Source organism: Eurytemora carolleeae, unplaced genomic scaffold, assembly GCF_000591075.1.
Source record: "Eurytemora carolleeae unplaced genomic scaffold, Eaff_2.0 scaffold87, whole genome shotgun sequence".
In the NCBI taxonomy this organism is placed as follows: Eukaryota; Metazoa; Arthropoda; class Copepoda; order Calanoida; family Temoridae; genus Eurytemora; species Eurytemora carolleeae.
In genome coordinates this window covers 36495-50901 of record NW_019396127.1, presented here as the reverse complement: position 1 = coordinate 50901, position 14407 = coordinate 36495, and the positions used below count along the sequence as shown (strand labels likewise).

Here is a 14407-nt window from a genome sequence, read left to right as displayed (position 1 = left end):
GCACGTGGGACCATGTGAGTAGTTTAAATGAACAATAGTTCAAACGAGTAAATATATTGCTCATTTGAACTATTTTTTAGTTCATTTGAACTATTTTCATTTGAACTATTAAAATATTATTAATGAAATAAACAAAAAATAGTTCAAATGAACATAAAAATAGTTCAAATGAAAAAAAAATAGTTNGATCAAAATTATTTTAAAAACCCTCAAAAACATTTGACTAGTTAAAACTGGAATCCGACCTAAAAATCGAGGAAACCGATCAAAAAAAGTGAAAAATTCCCTCAATAAATAAGCATTGAGGGATTTACGATTAATTTTGAAAAATTTAACTTGAAAAACCTTTTGGTCGGATGGAGCGGATACCTCTTTAAGGCGTTCAATCCTAGGAGAGGAATCAAATAATCGAATTAAGAAATTATTAGTAATGCACAACACAAAAATTTAAAATATAAAAATATTTATACTAACTTACAGACAAAAGGACATATTCGCGAATATATCATTTAACATATTACATATTACAGTCTAGCCATACATAACTTATATAATAAATATGTAAATGTTGTTAATATAAAACTCTGGAATTTCGGGAATTTTGTTTGAATTTGGTCTTCTATGACAATCACGATACATTAGTTTAGCGATCCCTATAAAAAATGGGGTGTAATTAAGATATTATTATTTAAATATTTAATTTTTTTAGATTTGACGAATAAAGCAGAATGAGTTAAAAAATCCTTTTTCGTGTCTACAAAAATATTAAACCTCCCCCCAATTCACTTTCCATTAGAATTTAGTTGAGTTTAGTGCTACCTAAATATTAAAATCAGCTGACGACTGTCTTTTGTTAAGAAAAATATGAAACGTAGAATATTCTAGATATAGAAATAAATTCCGAAGTGATAGAATTTTCTAAATATTTAAAATCGAAATTTGAAATATATAAACCTATTAAACACCGTCAAGAAATGATTTAGTAATTTTAACACATTTTTCACGGGTTTTTTATGAAATTAAAAAACTCGATTTTTGGGTAAAATTTTAAATTTAGGTTACTTTGTTAAAGTTGATTGAGTAAGATTATCTGCGCGAAGCGGCAAAATTTTTTTACATTTTCCCTAATAATTAATGGTAATCATGGACATGGAGATTGGAGAATGGAGATCAAGTTCCTAAACGGGGATATTTTTGTCCCCAAGATTCTAGGGGGGGGGGGNAGAGGGATATGCAGCTCATTGCCCTGGAGCAGCTCTGCATGCTGCTCCTCATGTCGGACAATGTTGATCGCTGCTTTGAGTCTTGTCCTCCCAGAACCTTTCTTCCAGCACTATGTAGGATATTTCTGGACTGCGAGGCTCCAGATCAGGTACAGTACGGTACAGTACGGTACATGACAGGACGGTACAGTACGGTACATGACAGGACGGTACAGTACATTATGGTATTGTGTGATAATGTACAGTACAGTACAGTACAGTACAGTACAGTACAGTAAAGTACAGTTTTATATAAAAAAAAATACTCGAACATTCAAGAAAAGGCTGAAACAATATATTGACTTTTCTTAGACAAAATTTTTTTTCTTCTACAAATGTGACTATTTGTACTTTGTAGGTTCTAGAGGTTACTGCTCGAGGTATCACCTACTATCTAGATGTTTCTGCTGAATGTACAAGGTACTGCGCAGGCGTCAATATTTTCAAAAAAAGGGGGGAAGGGGGGGGGTGAGGGATTTCTAAAGATTTGAGGGAGGAAATGAATATTTTCTAGGATGCACTTTAGGACATAAAACTATAATTATTTACAACTACTTAACAGGAAAGTTAAGGGAATTTTACTATACCAAGAGTTCCCAAGACCAATTGGATGTTATGTAGACAAAATTGGTCGAGGGAATCCGTGGTCAAGTAAAATTTTTAATTTCCCGAAAAACTAGTCGTACACATTTGAGACGAAAATTGCGCGAAGTTTTTCCCGAAAACTTCGCAGAACGGGTGGTTATTTTACATTACTGTCCCAAGGGACGTTAAGTAACCTAACCTCCCTCTTTTGGGGAATCAAAGGTCGGTAAGGTTGGTCAAAATGCGGTAAGTTTTAATTTGTTTGTGTTTGTTGGGTTGGTTAGGAAAGGGGAGATTAGTGTTTTAACATTATAGGATTTAAAATAATATGACCCCAAAATTATTTTATATATACATATATATATATCCATGAAAAGATGAAGGGACATCTAGCCTAATGTTTGGAATTAGATGACAAGCACACTTTAAACTTTACCTTAATAATTTGTGAATCAATTGGAAAAATTTATATCTCATGTTTGAAAGGGTTTTTAAAAGTTGAGGGAATTATAAGTAGACTTTACATTGGCAAGTTTTATACCTTCTTTTGACTATTTTTACTGCCAAAACTGGTTCAATATATAATATAATATTAACTTAATTTAGGCGCATTGTGGCAGTGGAGGGGGCTATTAAAGCAATGTGCACTAGACTAGAGGTGGTTGATCTTAGTAACAGGTAATTATTAATCCTTAGCATCTGTATCCATTGCACACTGGATCCTGATCCCTTAAATTATGTGGATCCACTCCATAGATCTGGATCCAGTGGTAAAGTTACTTTCATATGAAAAAAATTTAAAGGTAGAAACCATCAATTAAAGTATTACTTACATTGCAAAAAAAATCGAACATTTAAAATTAAATCCATTTTCATTTAGTTGTCTTAATTTGGATTTATCGATCAAACTTTAATTTTAGGACTAGCAGAGATCTGGCAGAACAGTGTATTAAGGTTCTGGAGTTAGTTTGCACGAGGTAATCATATTTTTATTGTAACAAATTGGCTCAAATTCATGACAGGCCATTTTGCCCACGGATTAGATACACTGCGGTGGCGAGGAGTGTCAACCTCTATCTCATTGATTGATGGTTTGTCTACTGATGATAATTATGAATAACCTAATATTTCCAAAAAGTTTGAAAATTTAGCATTATTACTTTTAAAAAATCTTTTCAACAAGATTAGAAATATATTTGAAATAAAAATAAGGGGAAGCTAAGACTATATACGCAAACAGTAATGTCTGAATTATTTTTTGAAGCAACGGATATCCAAATCTGTTAGATTGGATGGAATCTCTTTTTTATTTTGTATTTGTCAAAAGACATGGTTGAATCTTCTTGCGAGAAGAAAATAAGTGATTTAAATAATTTGTGGACTTTTTGTTAAGGCTTGACTGCTTTATAACTAAAATTAGGGTCAAGTCCTGGGATATGTTGCGATTGTTGATAGTTTTTTTTTAATCTCTCGAGTTGAGTCTAATGTTAGAGTTGACGACGAAGGAATTAAGACTCGAGACTAAGATTTAAAATGGCGGTTAATTTTGATATTGTTTTGTAGAGAGGCTGGTCCAGTGTTTGAAGCCGGGGGATTATCCTGTGTTCTAAACTTCATCAGGTTCAAATATTTTAAAAATATTTAGAGAACTATCGTTTTTGCTCAGATTTCTCCCATTTAATTGCTCTTTAATTTGGTTAATTTATCATCCATCGTATCCTTTTTTGGAACTAAATGTGATTCTAAAAACAAGAACATGATCTTACATCTTACATCTTATCAAAAGAATGTCGTTATGTCAGAATTTCGTCAAAACAAATTTAAAGCTTGATTTAAAGGGACTATTTCTTCAATTTTTTATCATATTCCTGGTGTTTCAGGGACAGTGGTTCCCAGATTCACAAGGATACCCTTCATTCAGCAATGTGTGTAGTATCAAGGTAGGTTTCTTATTAACGCTTTTTTTAGAAAACCAATGGTTTTGTTAATTTTTCTCTAATAAAAAGTATAAAAAGATTCTCCAAAAAAATGTATTTTTTCTAACCATATTTTCATTACTTTCCAATGAGTTTAAGGCATAAAGAGTGTTTATCATTTTCACTGTTATATCCGATACTGTACTGTACAGTACACTGTACAGTACAGTGTACTGTACACTGGTGCATCCCTGGAGTACATCATGTGCGTTACTGTACTTTCTCTGTAAATAAGAAGTATAGAAATAATGAATATTCAGTTATCTTATCACAATTATTTGCAAATATTTGTGAAAATTTAAAAAATCAGAATATGTTTTTTATGAACTAGTTAGAAGAGAACGTAATGCAAAATAATACAATCATTACTGAGCTTAGAAATGTAACTAATGTAATTTGAGAACTAAATATTTTTCGCTGAAAATAAATAAAAAGTTCTTAAAACCAGAATATCGGATTGGGTATTTTTGATTTTTCCTCTCAAAAAGCTTTAAGAATGAAGTCCTTGGAAGGGATAAGTCTGGTACTTAAAAATGTATTCCACTTCAACATTATTGTATATCTATTGTCTAGATCTATACATTACTAAATATTGTGTTCTAAGATGGAATCCCAGGATAGTTGTCTAGGTGGTGTTGAATCTATCTATCTATACACTACTAAATATTGTCTAGGTTGTGTTTTTATTTCCCCAGTTGTGCCCCTCCCTATGAATAAAGACAATTCGCGCCCACTTTTATAATAATAATTTAAGCTTTCTGTTGTTGCTTTTTATGCAGCCAGTTTTCATAAAATAGAATTTTTACTTCTGTTTCGTTTCTGGTCGTTTCGGCCGTTTGGCTTTTATTGAAAAAAAACCTACGAACAGACAAACTTTATTTAAGTTAGGGTCTGATGTTTGTTAATATGTTTATATTTAGGTTTATCAGGAAAGGTATTGATCCTGCTCCTCTGGCAGAAAACGGTTTAACTGAAGAACTCCTGGATAGATTATCCACAGCAGCTAGTCCCAGGGGTCATAATACTAGTATTACAGGTAGTCCGCTAGTCCCAGGGGTCATAGTGCTAGTATTACAGCTAGACAGCTAGTCCCAGGGGTCATTTCTAGTATTACAGGTAGACAGTAGTCCCAGGGGTCATAATACTAGTATTACAGGTAGACAGCTAGTCCCAGGGGTCATAATACTAGTATTACAGGTAGTCAGCTAGTCCCAGGGGTCATAATACTAGTATTACAGGTAGTCAGCTAGTCCCAGGGGTCATAATACTAGTATTACAGGTAGTCAGCTAGTCCAAGGGGTCATACTACTAGTATATCAGGTAGACAGGGTCGTCGTTAACGATCGTAAATGAAGGGTTGTCGTTAACGATCGTTAATAAAACGGCGAGTTTTATAAAAAACGATCGCTTTGAGAAACGATCGTTGATTAAAACGATCGTTTTTAAAAACGATTGTTTTGAAAACGACCATTTTTAAAAAACGATCGTTTTTAAAAACGATCGTTTTGTTTTCGATTTTTCGTCGTTTTCATAACGAAACGACCGTTTTTCAAAAAATTTAAAACGTTAACATCCCTAATGACAGGTAGTCAGCTAGTCCCAGGGGTCATAATACTAGTATTACAGGTAGACAGTGAGCTGGTCCCAGGGGTCATAGAATAAGTATTACAATAAAATGATCTGATTTCCTAAAAATAAAAAATGACCTAAGTTGTGAACTTTTGAATATGTAGATAATTTTCTGGGGTTTTATTTAATACATAAAAATGAACTTCTTTTGATAATATTTGTGATCAGGAACACCTGGAGGTCCCGGAGCTCCCACTGATTCTGGTGGAAAATCCTCCCAATCTGTCTCCACCACCATCTCTCTCCTCTCCACCCTGTGCAGGGGCTCCCCCACCATAACCTTCAATATTCTGAGGTACCAAGAAAAAAAAATATTGACATGGATAAAGATGATGCTTTACCTCCCATAGTAATTAGCTGTTAAAGGCCGGGCACATGGTTGCCTCTGCGATGGCGGACGGGGTGTCCCAAGATAAGGGCCTGTCGGATCTTATTTCATTGTGAATTAACTTTGCATAAAGTAAATTCCTAATTTTTGTATCGACAACATTGGCCTTTCGCTGTTCCTTAGATAATAGAGGGGGGAAAACAATTTGGTGGATTCTCACAAACGGAAAATATCTTCCAGAAAAATGCACTTGAAAAAATGCTTCTGACAAATAATTAGTCGCCATTTATGATGCGTTATTATTTTTATTTAATCATTACTTTTAATTTCAATTTTAATTCTCAACATCGACTGTTAACTACTCCCTGGATATTCGAGGGGGCCGAACTCTGTTGCTAGCGCATTTTGGAAAATGAAGTTCGGTACAATCCAACTAATGGAAAAATGAACTTAAGAAAATTTATGTGAAAAAAGCATCATTTATGTGTATTTATTCTTATTTATTTTTAGGTCCAGTCTTCCTGTGGCTATAGAGAAGGCTCTGGAGGGAGATGAACGGTGTGTGCTGGACACTATGCGACTAACTGATCTTCTTCTGGTCCTGCTGTTCGAGGGCCGAGCAGCTCTTCCTAAAGCTCCGCTTACTCCCATAGCGTCCAGGCATCATCCTGACGCGTCCCGACTGGCCGGTCTACGCAGGATGGATAGCGCGGGAGAAAGGACGCATAGACAGCTAATAGATTGTATACGGTTAGTGAATTCTTAAATTACATTTTTAAGTGATCTGCAACACGATATTTCCCGCATTGCTAAAGGGTACTTTCATAAATCAGACATACCGTTTTTTTATTGAGGGTCACTTGAACTATTACGTTAACAGCTTCTTGATTTGATTTGAAAGGGTACCTTCGTGAATCGGACATGCAATTTAAAAAAATCAGTTTTTGGGTTGCATGTATTTGTCATTAAGTACAGAGGCTTTGAATATCCTTTAAAATTAATAAACTTCCTTTTTTAGATCCAAGGACACGGATGCTTTAGTTGAAGCTGTGGAGAGTGGCCAGGTATAACTATTTATTTATAAATTAAAATTTTTTTTAACAAAATTTTAAAAAGAGCAGTTAATTTTTTTCTCTGACCGTTGTATCTTGTTTTCATCTGATCATACATCTGTTTTTTGCCCTTCTCTTTTAGATCTACGCATTCTAATCTCTTGTAGACAAGGGGAAAAATGCATTTTGACAAGTATTTCTGATTATTACCCTCTTGTCCTGACAGAGTGTCCAGATTAAAAACAGGTTTAATCAGTGATTGGGGTTCCCAAGCAGGACATTAGTTCACAGCAAAAAATGTTATAGAAAAGTTTTTACGCTCTTTCCAAGTTATTACACAGTATAAAAACTTATTTTTGATATGAAATTAATCCTAATATTTTGTTATTTTATACCGTGCTTTCAAGCTCAATCGCCCTCCAATGCGGTCTTGAGAGTTAATTACTACATTAGATTCATCAGCAGTGCTCAAGGTCCATTTTGATGTATTCTAATGCCGTTTGCAGGATCTTCTGATAATATAATAATAATAACAATATTTCATGTCATGAACATTTCTCTAAGATTTGCTGATTCTTTTTAGCCAAAGAATAATTTTCAAATTGGTTTCTTCTTTTTTTTCGCTTATTTTTATGCTAACATTTGATGAATCATTCAGAAATAAGGAAATTTTTAATAATTTCTCTTTTTCCAACAGTTCAGATTTTGGTTTTGAGAGGGAAATTTGTTTTTCTTCAATTTTTGGTTCATATTTAGCTCCATGGATCCGCATATTCTTGCGGATCCGGATCTTGATCCTTGAAGCCAAAATGATGCGGATCCAACGGATCCAGATCCTAAGCAATAGACATTGATGTACGTAACTATGTATTCCAGGTTGAGGTAAACTTCATGGATGATGTTGGACAAACCTTGTTAAACTGGGCTTCAGCATTTGGTACTCAGGAGATGGTGGAGTTCCTTTGTGCCAAGGGGGCTGATGTAAACAAAGGTAAGAACAGATACTTTCCCAAAGGCATTTTAATTTTTCGCAAAAGAAAATTTCTGAAAATGCCAATTTTCCCAATTTCATTATTTTATGCTGGAATTTTCCTAATTTTTATGATTCCTTTGTACGTGCCAAGGGGGCTGAAGTAAATAAAGATATTGACATAAACTTTCCCAAAAGCAAGTCATTTTCCCAAAGGATATTTTCTTTACAATTTACCATAGGCACTTTTCTAATTTGTTGATTCCTCTGTTACAAAGGAGTTAATGTAAATAAAGGTAAGGACATATACTTTACCAAAGGCATTATAATTTTCCCAAAATAAAAATTAAAAAATATTGTCACTTTAAATAATTATCCAAAATGCAAGTTTCTAAAAAGAATTTTTTAAGTGAGAACTTCCGAAATGTACAATTTATAAATTGATCCGCGGCTTAAACCTAACAAAAACAATTTTGTAAAATGTTTTTTTTTATTTTGAAAATAGTTAAATCGGTTAGACAAATATGAACATGAACCATTACTGCCTACCAGGCAAACCTTAACATGACCTTGTATTATTTAAAGCTAGGAAGTGGTAAACAGGCACAAAGTCTTATCCCATTTGTAGTGTTGGTGTTGCCAAAATAAATGAATGAATATGAGATGTATTCCCCCATTTTTTTAAAATCCGTGTCCCTGTCAATTGTGAGAGGAAAAGGACGTAAAGACATGGATAGTAAAAAGGACTGTAAGCTTAATATGAAGTGACCCTTCAGGATGGCAATGCCCGATTTTCTGATCGAAAAGTGTTTATTTCTGTGATTTACTCTATTGTTTCTTATTAACAAGGAATGCGCAAGTCACTTTTGCAGAGAACCCGCAAATGAAAATAAACAGTTTAAAGTTACATAAACAATGATTTCTAATTCATAATTAATCAGACAAAGCTTTCAAGGGTACCGTTGTAAGTCGGACATTGCCATCTTTGCATGAAGGGTCACTTGAAATTATGCTTACAGTCTCTTTTAGTAAATTTAAATGGATATATTTTATTCTTCAGGTCAACGAAGTAGCAGTTTGCACTACGCTGCTTGCTTTGGAAGACCTGGAATTGGAAAGGTTCTTCTCAGACACGGAGCCAACCCTGATCTCAGGTTAGTCATAATCTTTCTCCGACACGGAGCCAACCCTGATCTCCGGTTAGTCTATTACCTTGCAGACACGGAGCCAACCCTGATCTCAGGTTGGTCATTATATTTCTCCGACACGGAGCCAACCCTGATCTCAGGTTAGTCATTATCTTTCTCAGACGCGGAGCCAACCCTGATCTCAGGTTAGTCATTATCTTTCTCCGACACGGAGCCAACCCTGATCTAAGGAATCATAATCTCTCTCCGACACGGAGCCAACCCTGATCTTAAGGTTAGTCATGATCTTTCTCCGACAAGGAGCCATTCCTGATCTCAGGTTAGTCACGATTTTTTCTCCGACACGGAGCCAACAAGGTTTAAGGTTTAGGGGTTATCATTCTTAGAATTTCAATGTCTAAAAAGAAAGAGAAAAAAAAGCGTTTCCAGGCAAAACATATTACTTTAAAAAAAATTATTTTTCAGAAAATGTTCAACTTTGTATGGATCTGAAAGATATTGAGAACCTTGCATTAAACTCAATTTTAAAAAATTTATAATTTAAAACTTTTTTAATTTGGTCAAATTTCAATGTATTATTAAGGTGTTTACTATTTTCAAAATAATCAAGTATTCCCTTAACCTCCCTTTGTGAGCTTTCTATATTTATTCTGCACACCTATTATTGAATATTTATTCTGCACACCTATTATTGAATATTTATTCTGCACACCTATTATTGAATATTTATTCTGCACACCTATTATTGAATATTTATTCTGCACACCTATTATTGAATATTTATTCTGCACACCTATTATTGAATATTTGTGTTGTTATTATCTTAGATTAAATTGAATTATTTGCAGAGATGAGGAGGGTAAAACCCCCCTGGACAAGGCAAGAGAGAGGAACGACGAGGGACACCGTGAAGTTGCTGGACTCCTCCAGAGTCCTGGAGACTGGATGGTTCAGGAACCTGGTCCTGTTCAAGAAAACCAGGAGGAAACAGGACCAAAAGGTATGTAATATAAAGGGTCAGAAAACTGGTTCTGTTAAAAAAAACCAGGAGGAAACAGGACCAAAAGGTATGTAATATAAAGGATCAGAAAATATGGTCCTGTTCAAGAAAACTAGGAGGAAACAGGACCAAAAAGTAATTATAAGATGGTTCTGGAACCTGTTCAAGAAACCACGAGAATACAGGACCAAAAGGTAATGATAGGATGGATCAGGAACCTCGTGAGAAAAGAAATGAAACAGGACCAAACAGTAATTAAAGATAGTTCAGGAACCTGTGAAAGAAAACCAGGAGGAAACAGGACCAAAAGGTAAGGATAAGTTGGTTCATGAACCATGTTCAAGAAAACCGGGAGAATACAGGACCAAAGAAAATGATAAGATGGTTCTAAAACCTGTTTAAGAGAACTAAGAGGAAACGGGACCAATGGTAATGATAAGAACTATGAGGAAACAGGACAAAAAGGTTATGGATAATATGGTTATTGAACATTTTTTTGGTAGAAATTAATAATTTTGTCGTGGAATGAATGAGTTGTGATAAAATGTTTATCAAATGGAAACTTAGAAGTTCCATTTTTCAATTTGACAATTTCTTTTAATCATTATATACAATGAATTAATTATCATTTTGACGATCAGGAGATCCTGAGATGGTTCCAATATACGTGTCCACCCTCCTCCCTGTGTTCTGCCACACCTTCCACAGCTCTATGATCTTGAGCGTGAAGAGGGCGTCCCTGGGGCTGGTGAAGAAGATAATCCACTACATGGACAAAAATCTTCTGGACGCCACTTCTAACACAGATGTTGCAGGTCCCATTTTTTTCAGGGGTAAACATTTTCTTGAAAAATTGTACTTTCAGTGACGGAATTTTCAATGAATTTGCGGGGTCGTTAAACTACCCACGAACTTTGAATCAGTGGCTCAAATTTGAACCGGCAGTAGGTAGTCGTAGCTCAAGTTCATTAATTCCGGTCCCATTATATTTATATTGAGGAATGCTTTTAGTTTTTATTCGCTGAATTTGGGAAAATTGTATTTACGGTAAAAAGTATTAAAATAGAGAATATCGTGCCTGTTGATATCAAATGTTTCATTTTCTACCCCCCCCCCTTTCCATAACAAAAATATCTAAACCCCCCCCCCTCATATTTTGCTATACCCCTTATTATCGTGTTTTTTTATTTCAGCAACAACAAACATTTTGCAATCTTTAAATGATCCTCTAGTTATTAATAATCTTCTAGGTGACGTTGTTCAAGTGATCGCCAGTGTGCTTGATACTGAAGATGACGAAGAAGGACATCTTGCCTGTCTCCATATCATTCAAGATCTAATGCTCAATACAAAAGGTATTTTTAAATATTTATACTTTTCCCTCCGAAGAGGAGATTTGAGATTGGATTGGATTGGATTGGATTGGATTGGATTGGATGATTGGATTGGATTGGATTGGATTGGATTGGATTGGATTGGATTGGATTGGATTTTATCCGAATTGATTTGATTTTAAAGGTAAATAAAACTTTGAAATTATGATTACATTTTTAACATGTATTTTTCAGATACTGAGAGTAAATGGTTGGAATATTTTGCCAAGCTTGGAGTGTACAGTAAAGTCAGTGTACTCTGTGAACCCCAGGAAAATACAATGTTTTTGTTCAGATTTTTCAGTCTGGAAAATTATTTAATTTTACTTGCGAGTTTACAAACAACACAAATTATTTTTACTAGGAATTCAACTGGAAAATTCACTTAAAGTTATAATCATTCTCAGAATTTATTCCTCTTCTTTATTTTTTTTATGGGGGGGGGTGTATATTTTAGAAATAACTTGTTTTTGAGAATACACAGTTTTTTACATGAAGTTCAGTTTTGTAAGGGGGACACAATTTTTGATGCCTCTCTCTCCCCCCCCCCCCTCCCGTTTCTTCCGGATTAGTCTTTTACGCCTAATGATTCTCATGTTTGGATATATTATGAAAATGTATTGACAGGAGGACATCTTGGATCTGGGTTCAATATCAGATACTTTCATTGGAGAAGACGAATCATCAGGTAACCATACGAATACGTATTAAAGGAACTGTAGACGTTATTTCAAGTGGCTCTCCGTTTATAGAATACATCTACAACACGGAAGTATTACAGCTTTGTCTGATCTGGAATAAGATATCCATGACTTATTTTAAAAATAAAAATCTCAATTGTGATGTTTCTTTTGAAGTGACTTGCGAATATTTGCTACAGAAACCATGGAGGAAATTGATAGAACTAAACACTCTTTAAGCTTGAAAAAGAACGTAAAATGACTAAAACGTAAAAAGTCCTGAAAACTTTTACTCACCCTTTACTACCCAAACATTAAAAATTCCGCTTCGCGCAACCATCCCTAACTTCTGTGGGGGGGGAGATCATTTTCAAAAGTTTTCTCATGAAAATATATACCCCTGCTAAGCACTGTAAAAAATAACGTAAATGTTTAGGATCCCGGGATACTGATATAGTATGTGGCAGAGCCTATTACTGGAAGGAATGGTGTCTAGCTAAAGGAAGAGACTGCTTGTATATTTGGTCAGATGCTGCAGCACTAGAACTATCCAACGGTTCTAACGGATGGTTTAGGTAGTTAAACAACAAATTCTTATCAAAAATGGAGATTTATGAATTGAAAAGAGATGTAGTACGATTGTCTAAACAAATACTTCTGTAAAAGTTTGTTTTGAAATCTCACTAATCTCTTCAATCTCCTAGGAAAACAAATTTGTTGGTTTCTTCAAAATTCTTCGAATTTTATTTAAAACAATCGATTTAATAAGTTTCTTACTCATGAAACTGTTTCAAGAGGAAAATAAAAATGAAGTGTTAAATTGTGAGGGTGAGTGGAGAGTTGAACTGAAAATTACTAATATTTGCTATCTAAGGTTTATCTTGGATAACAAGCTGGCTACTATGTACAGCAGTGTAAGTCCTGAAGGTGGATCAGATAGTTCAGAGAATAGAGGAGAGTTTCTGAATAAACCATTAATATTTACTATATTAGGTTTATCTTGGATAACAAGCTGGCTACTATGTACAGTAGTGGAAGTCCTGAAGGTGGATCAGATAGTTCAGAGAATAGAGGAGAGTTTCTGAATAAACCATTAATATTTACTATATTAGGTTTATCTTGGATAACAAGCTGGCTACTATGTACAGCAGTGGAAGTCCTGAAGGTGGATCAGATAGTTCAGAGAATAGAGGAGAGTTTCTGGAGAAACTACAGCGAGCAAGGTCTAGTGTCAAGCCATCTTCATCAGCTATTGAGCTTTTCAAGGTATATACTATTTAAATGGTGATAAGCATAATTTCAAGTGCTTCCTTATTTCAAGAGTGTCATACCTGATCCACAACAGTACCCGTTTAACCTTTATCTGTTCAATAATGTGGAGGATATCGTCGTTTTTCTTGCTTAAACAGTTATTGACAATCTCCAACGATTCTCTATTGTTTTTGAAGCAAGAAATTCGCAAGTCACTCTTATAGAAAACCATTTATTGAAAATAAACTATGTTTTAAAGAGAAATCGTGGATATCTCCTTTATTCTCGATCTGGAAAAGCTGTTAATGGAAAATGATGAATTGAATAATTGATTGATTAAAAATTCCGCATGTTTCTGTCAGCAATTTGAACATGGACGAATTTAGATATATTGAAAAATGAATGATTGAAAACTTCATGAAAAAAAATCTTAAACGTGAATAAATGAAAAATTAATAAGGATGAATTAACGGATAAAATGATAAATTATGTAGAAAGGATATAAGGAAGTATAAATGAATGCATGAATACATGAAAGGATGAGAGGATGAATAAATGAATGAATGAATTGATTAATATTATCAGGATGGGCCAAATGAAAGAACAATTTCTGTCGGGAACTGGATTCTTGAATGTAAGAAAATAGGAGAACTCAAAATTGTTAACAGTGACGGGCAAACTCAGTCCACGACTCTAAGGCAGGTTTTAGGCATATTATCAGGCATGGTATGTATAATATACAGGGTTACACACAACGGATGAGACTTATGAGACGACTGTACTAATAATTTAATTAGTCTTTTTTTAGTTGTGGTTCCTCGCAACTTTACACTTGTTTATTTCTTGACTAAATAATTAAAAATAACAAATAAGGTTTTTTTCCAAACAGTTGTTTAACCTTTAAATCGTCATATTTTTAGGTGCTTAGGTCGGCCCATAAAGTCTCATCCTTTGTGGGTGACTCTGTATATCTACTCGCCAGCGATAGACCTTTTTTTTTAAACTTCTATTGTCAGTCTTTTTAAATTTTACTAAATTTTTATTCTTGAATATTTTAGAGAGGATCTGGCAGGTTTCCTGTTCGAAAGCAACCGCGGGACCAAACATAGCTTTACAGCTGAAACTTCCTTAGGTAAAAACTTTTTTAGTTCAG

General features: G+C 34.3%; 2 protein-coding genes across 6 annotated transcripts in view; both read left to right on the top strand.

Annotated features, from left to right (window-relative positions):
* Positions 1 to 1219: 1219 nt before the first annotated feature.
* LOC111695738 (E3 ubiquitin-protein ligase HECTD1) lies at positions 1220 to 4565 on the top strand. Its single transcript, XM_023465166.1, has 7 exons — positions 1220 to 1372; positions 1621 to 1682; positions 2454 to 2525; positions 2768 to 2824; positions 3411 to 3467; positions 3728 to 3788; positions 4416 to 4565. The coding sequence occupies exons 1-7, from the start codon at positions 1232 to 1234 to the stop codon at positions 4563 to 4565; spliced, it is 600 nt and encodes a 199-aa protein (XP_023320934.1). The 5' UTR covers positions 1220 to 1231.
* A 149-nt stretch (positions 4566 to 4714) lies between these two features.
* The window catches only part of LOC111695769 (E3 ubiquitin-protein ligase HECTD1), a 33472-nt gene continuing 23779 nt past the window's right edge, over positions 4715 to 14407 (top strand). For 2 of the 5 annotated variants that reach the window (XM_023465204.1, XM_023465203.1), the window contains exons 1-15: positions 4715 to 4859; positions 5621 to 5747; positions 6291 to 6530; positions 6799 to 6844; positions 7709 to 7823; positions 8863 to 8956; positions 9799 to 9950; positions 10592 to 10765; positions 11201 to 11305; positions 11519 to 11595; positions 11951 to 12011; positions 12440 to 12578; positions 13116 to 13269; positions 13840 to 13952; positions 14313 to 14386. In XM_023465204.1, coding sequence (XP_023320972.1) covers positions 4718 to 4859; positions 5621 to 5747; positions 6291 to 6530; positions 6799 to 6844; positions 7709 to 7823; positions 8863 to 8956; positions 9799 to 9950; positions 10592 to 10765; positions 11201 to 11305; positions 11519 to 11595; positions 11951 to 12011; positions 12440 to 12578; positions 13116 to 13269; positions 13840 to 13952; positions 14313 to 14386 — 1813 coding nt within the window. In that variant the 5' untranslated portion in view covers positions 4715 to 4717. Of the gene's footprint in view, positions 4860 to 5620; positions 5748 to 6290; positions 6531 to 6798; positions 6845 to 7708; positions 7824 to 8862; positions 8957 to 9023; positions 9046 to 9109; positions 9136 to 9798; positions 9951 to 10207; positions 10261 to 10591; positions 10766 to 11200; positions 11306 to 11518; positions 11596 to 11950; positions 12012 to 12439; positions 12579 to 13115; positions 13270 to 13839; positions 13953 to 14312; positions 14387 to 14407 lie in introns of those variants that run through there. The other 3 variants (XM_023465206.1, XM_023465205.1, XM_023465207.1) reach the window with 3 other exon arrangements.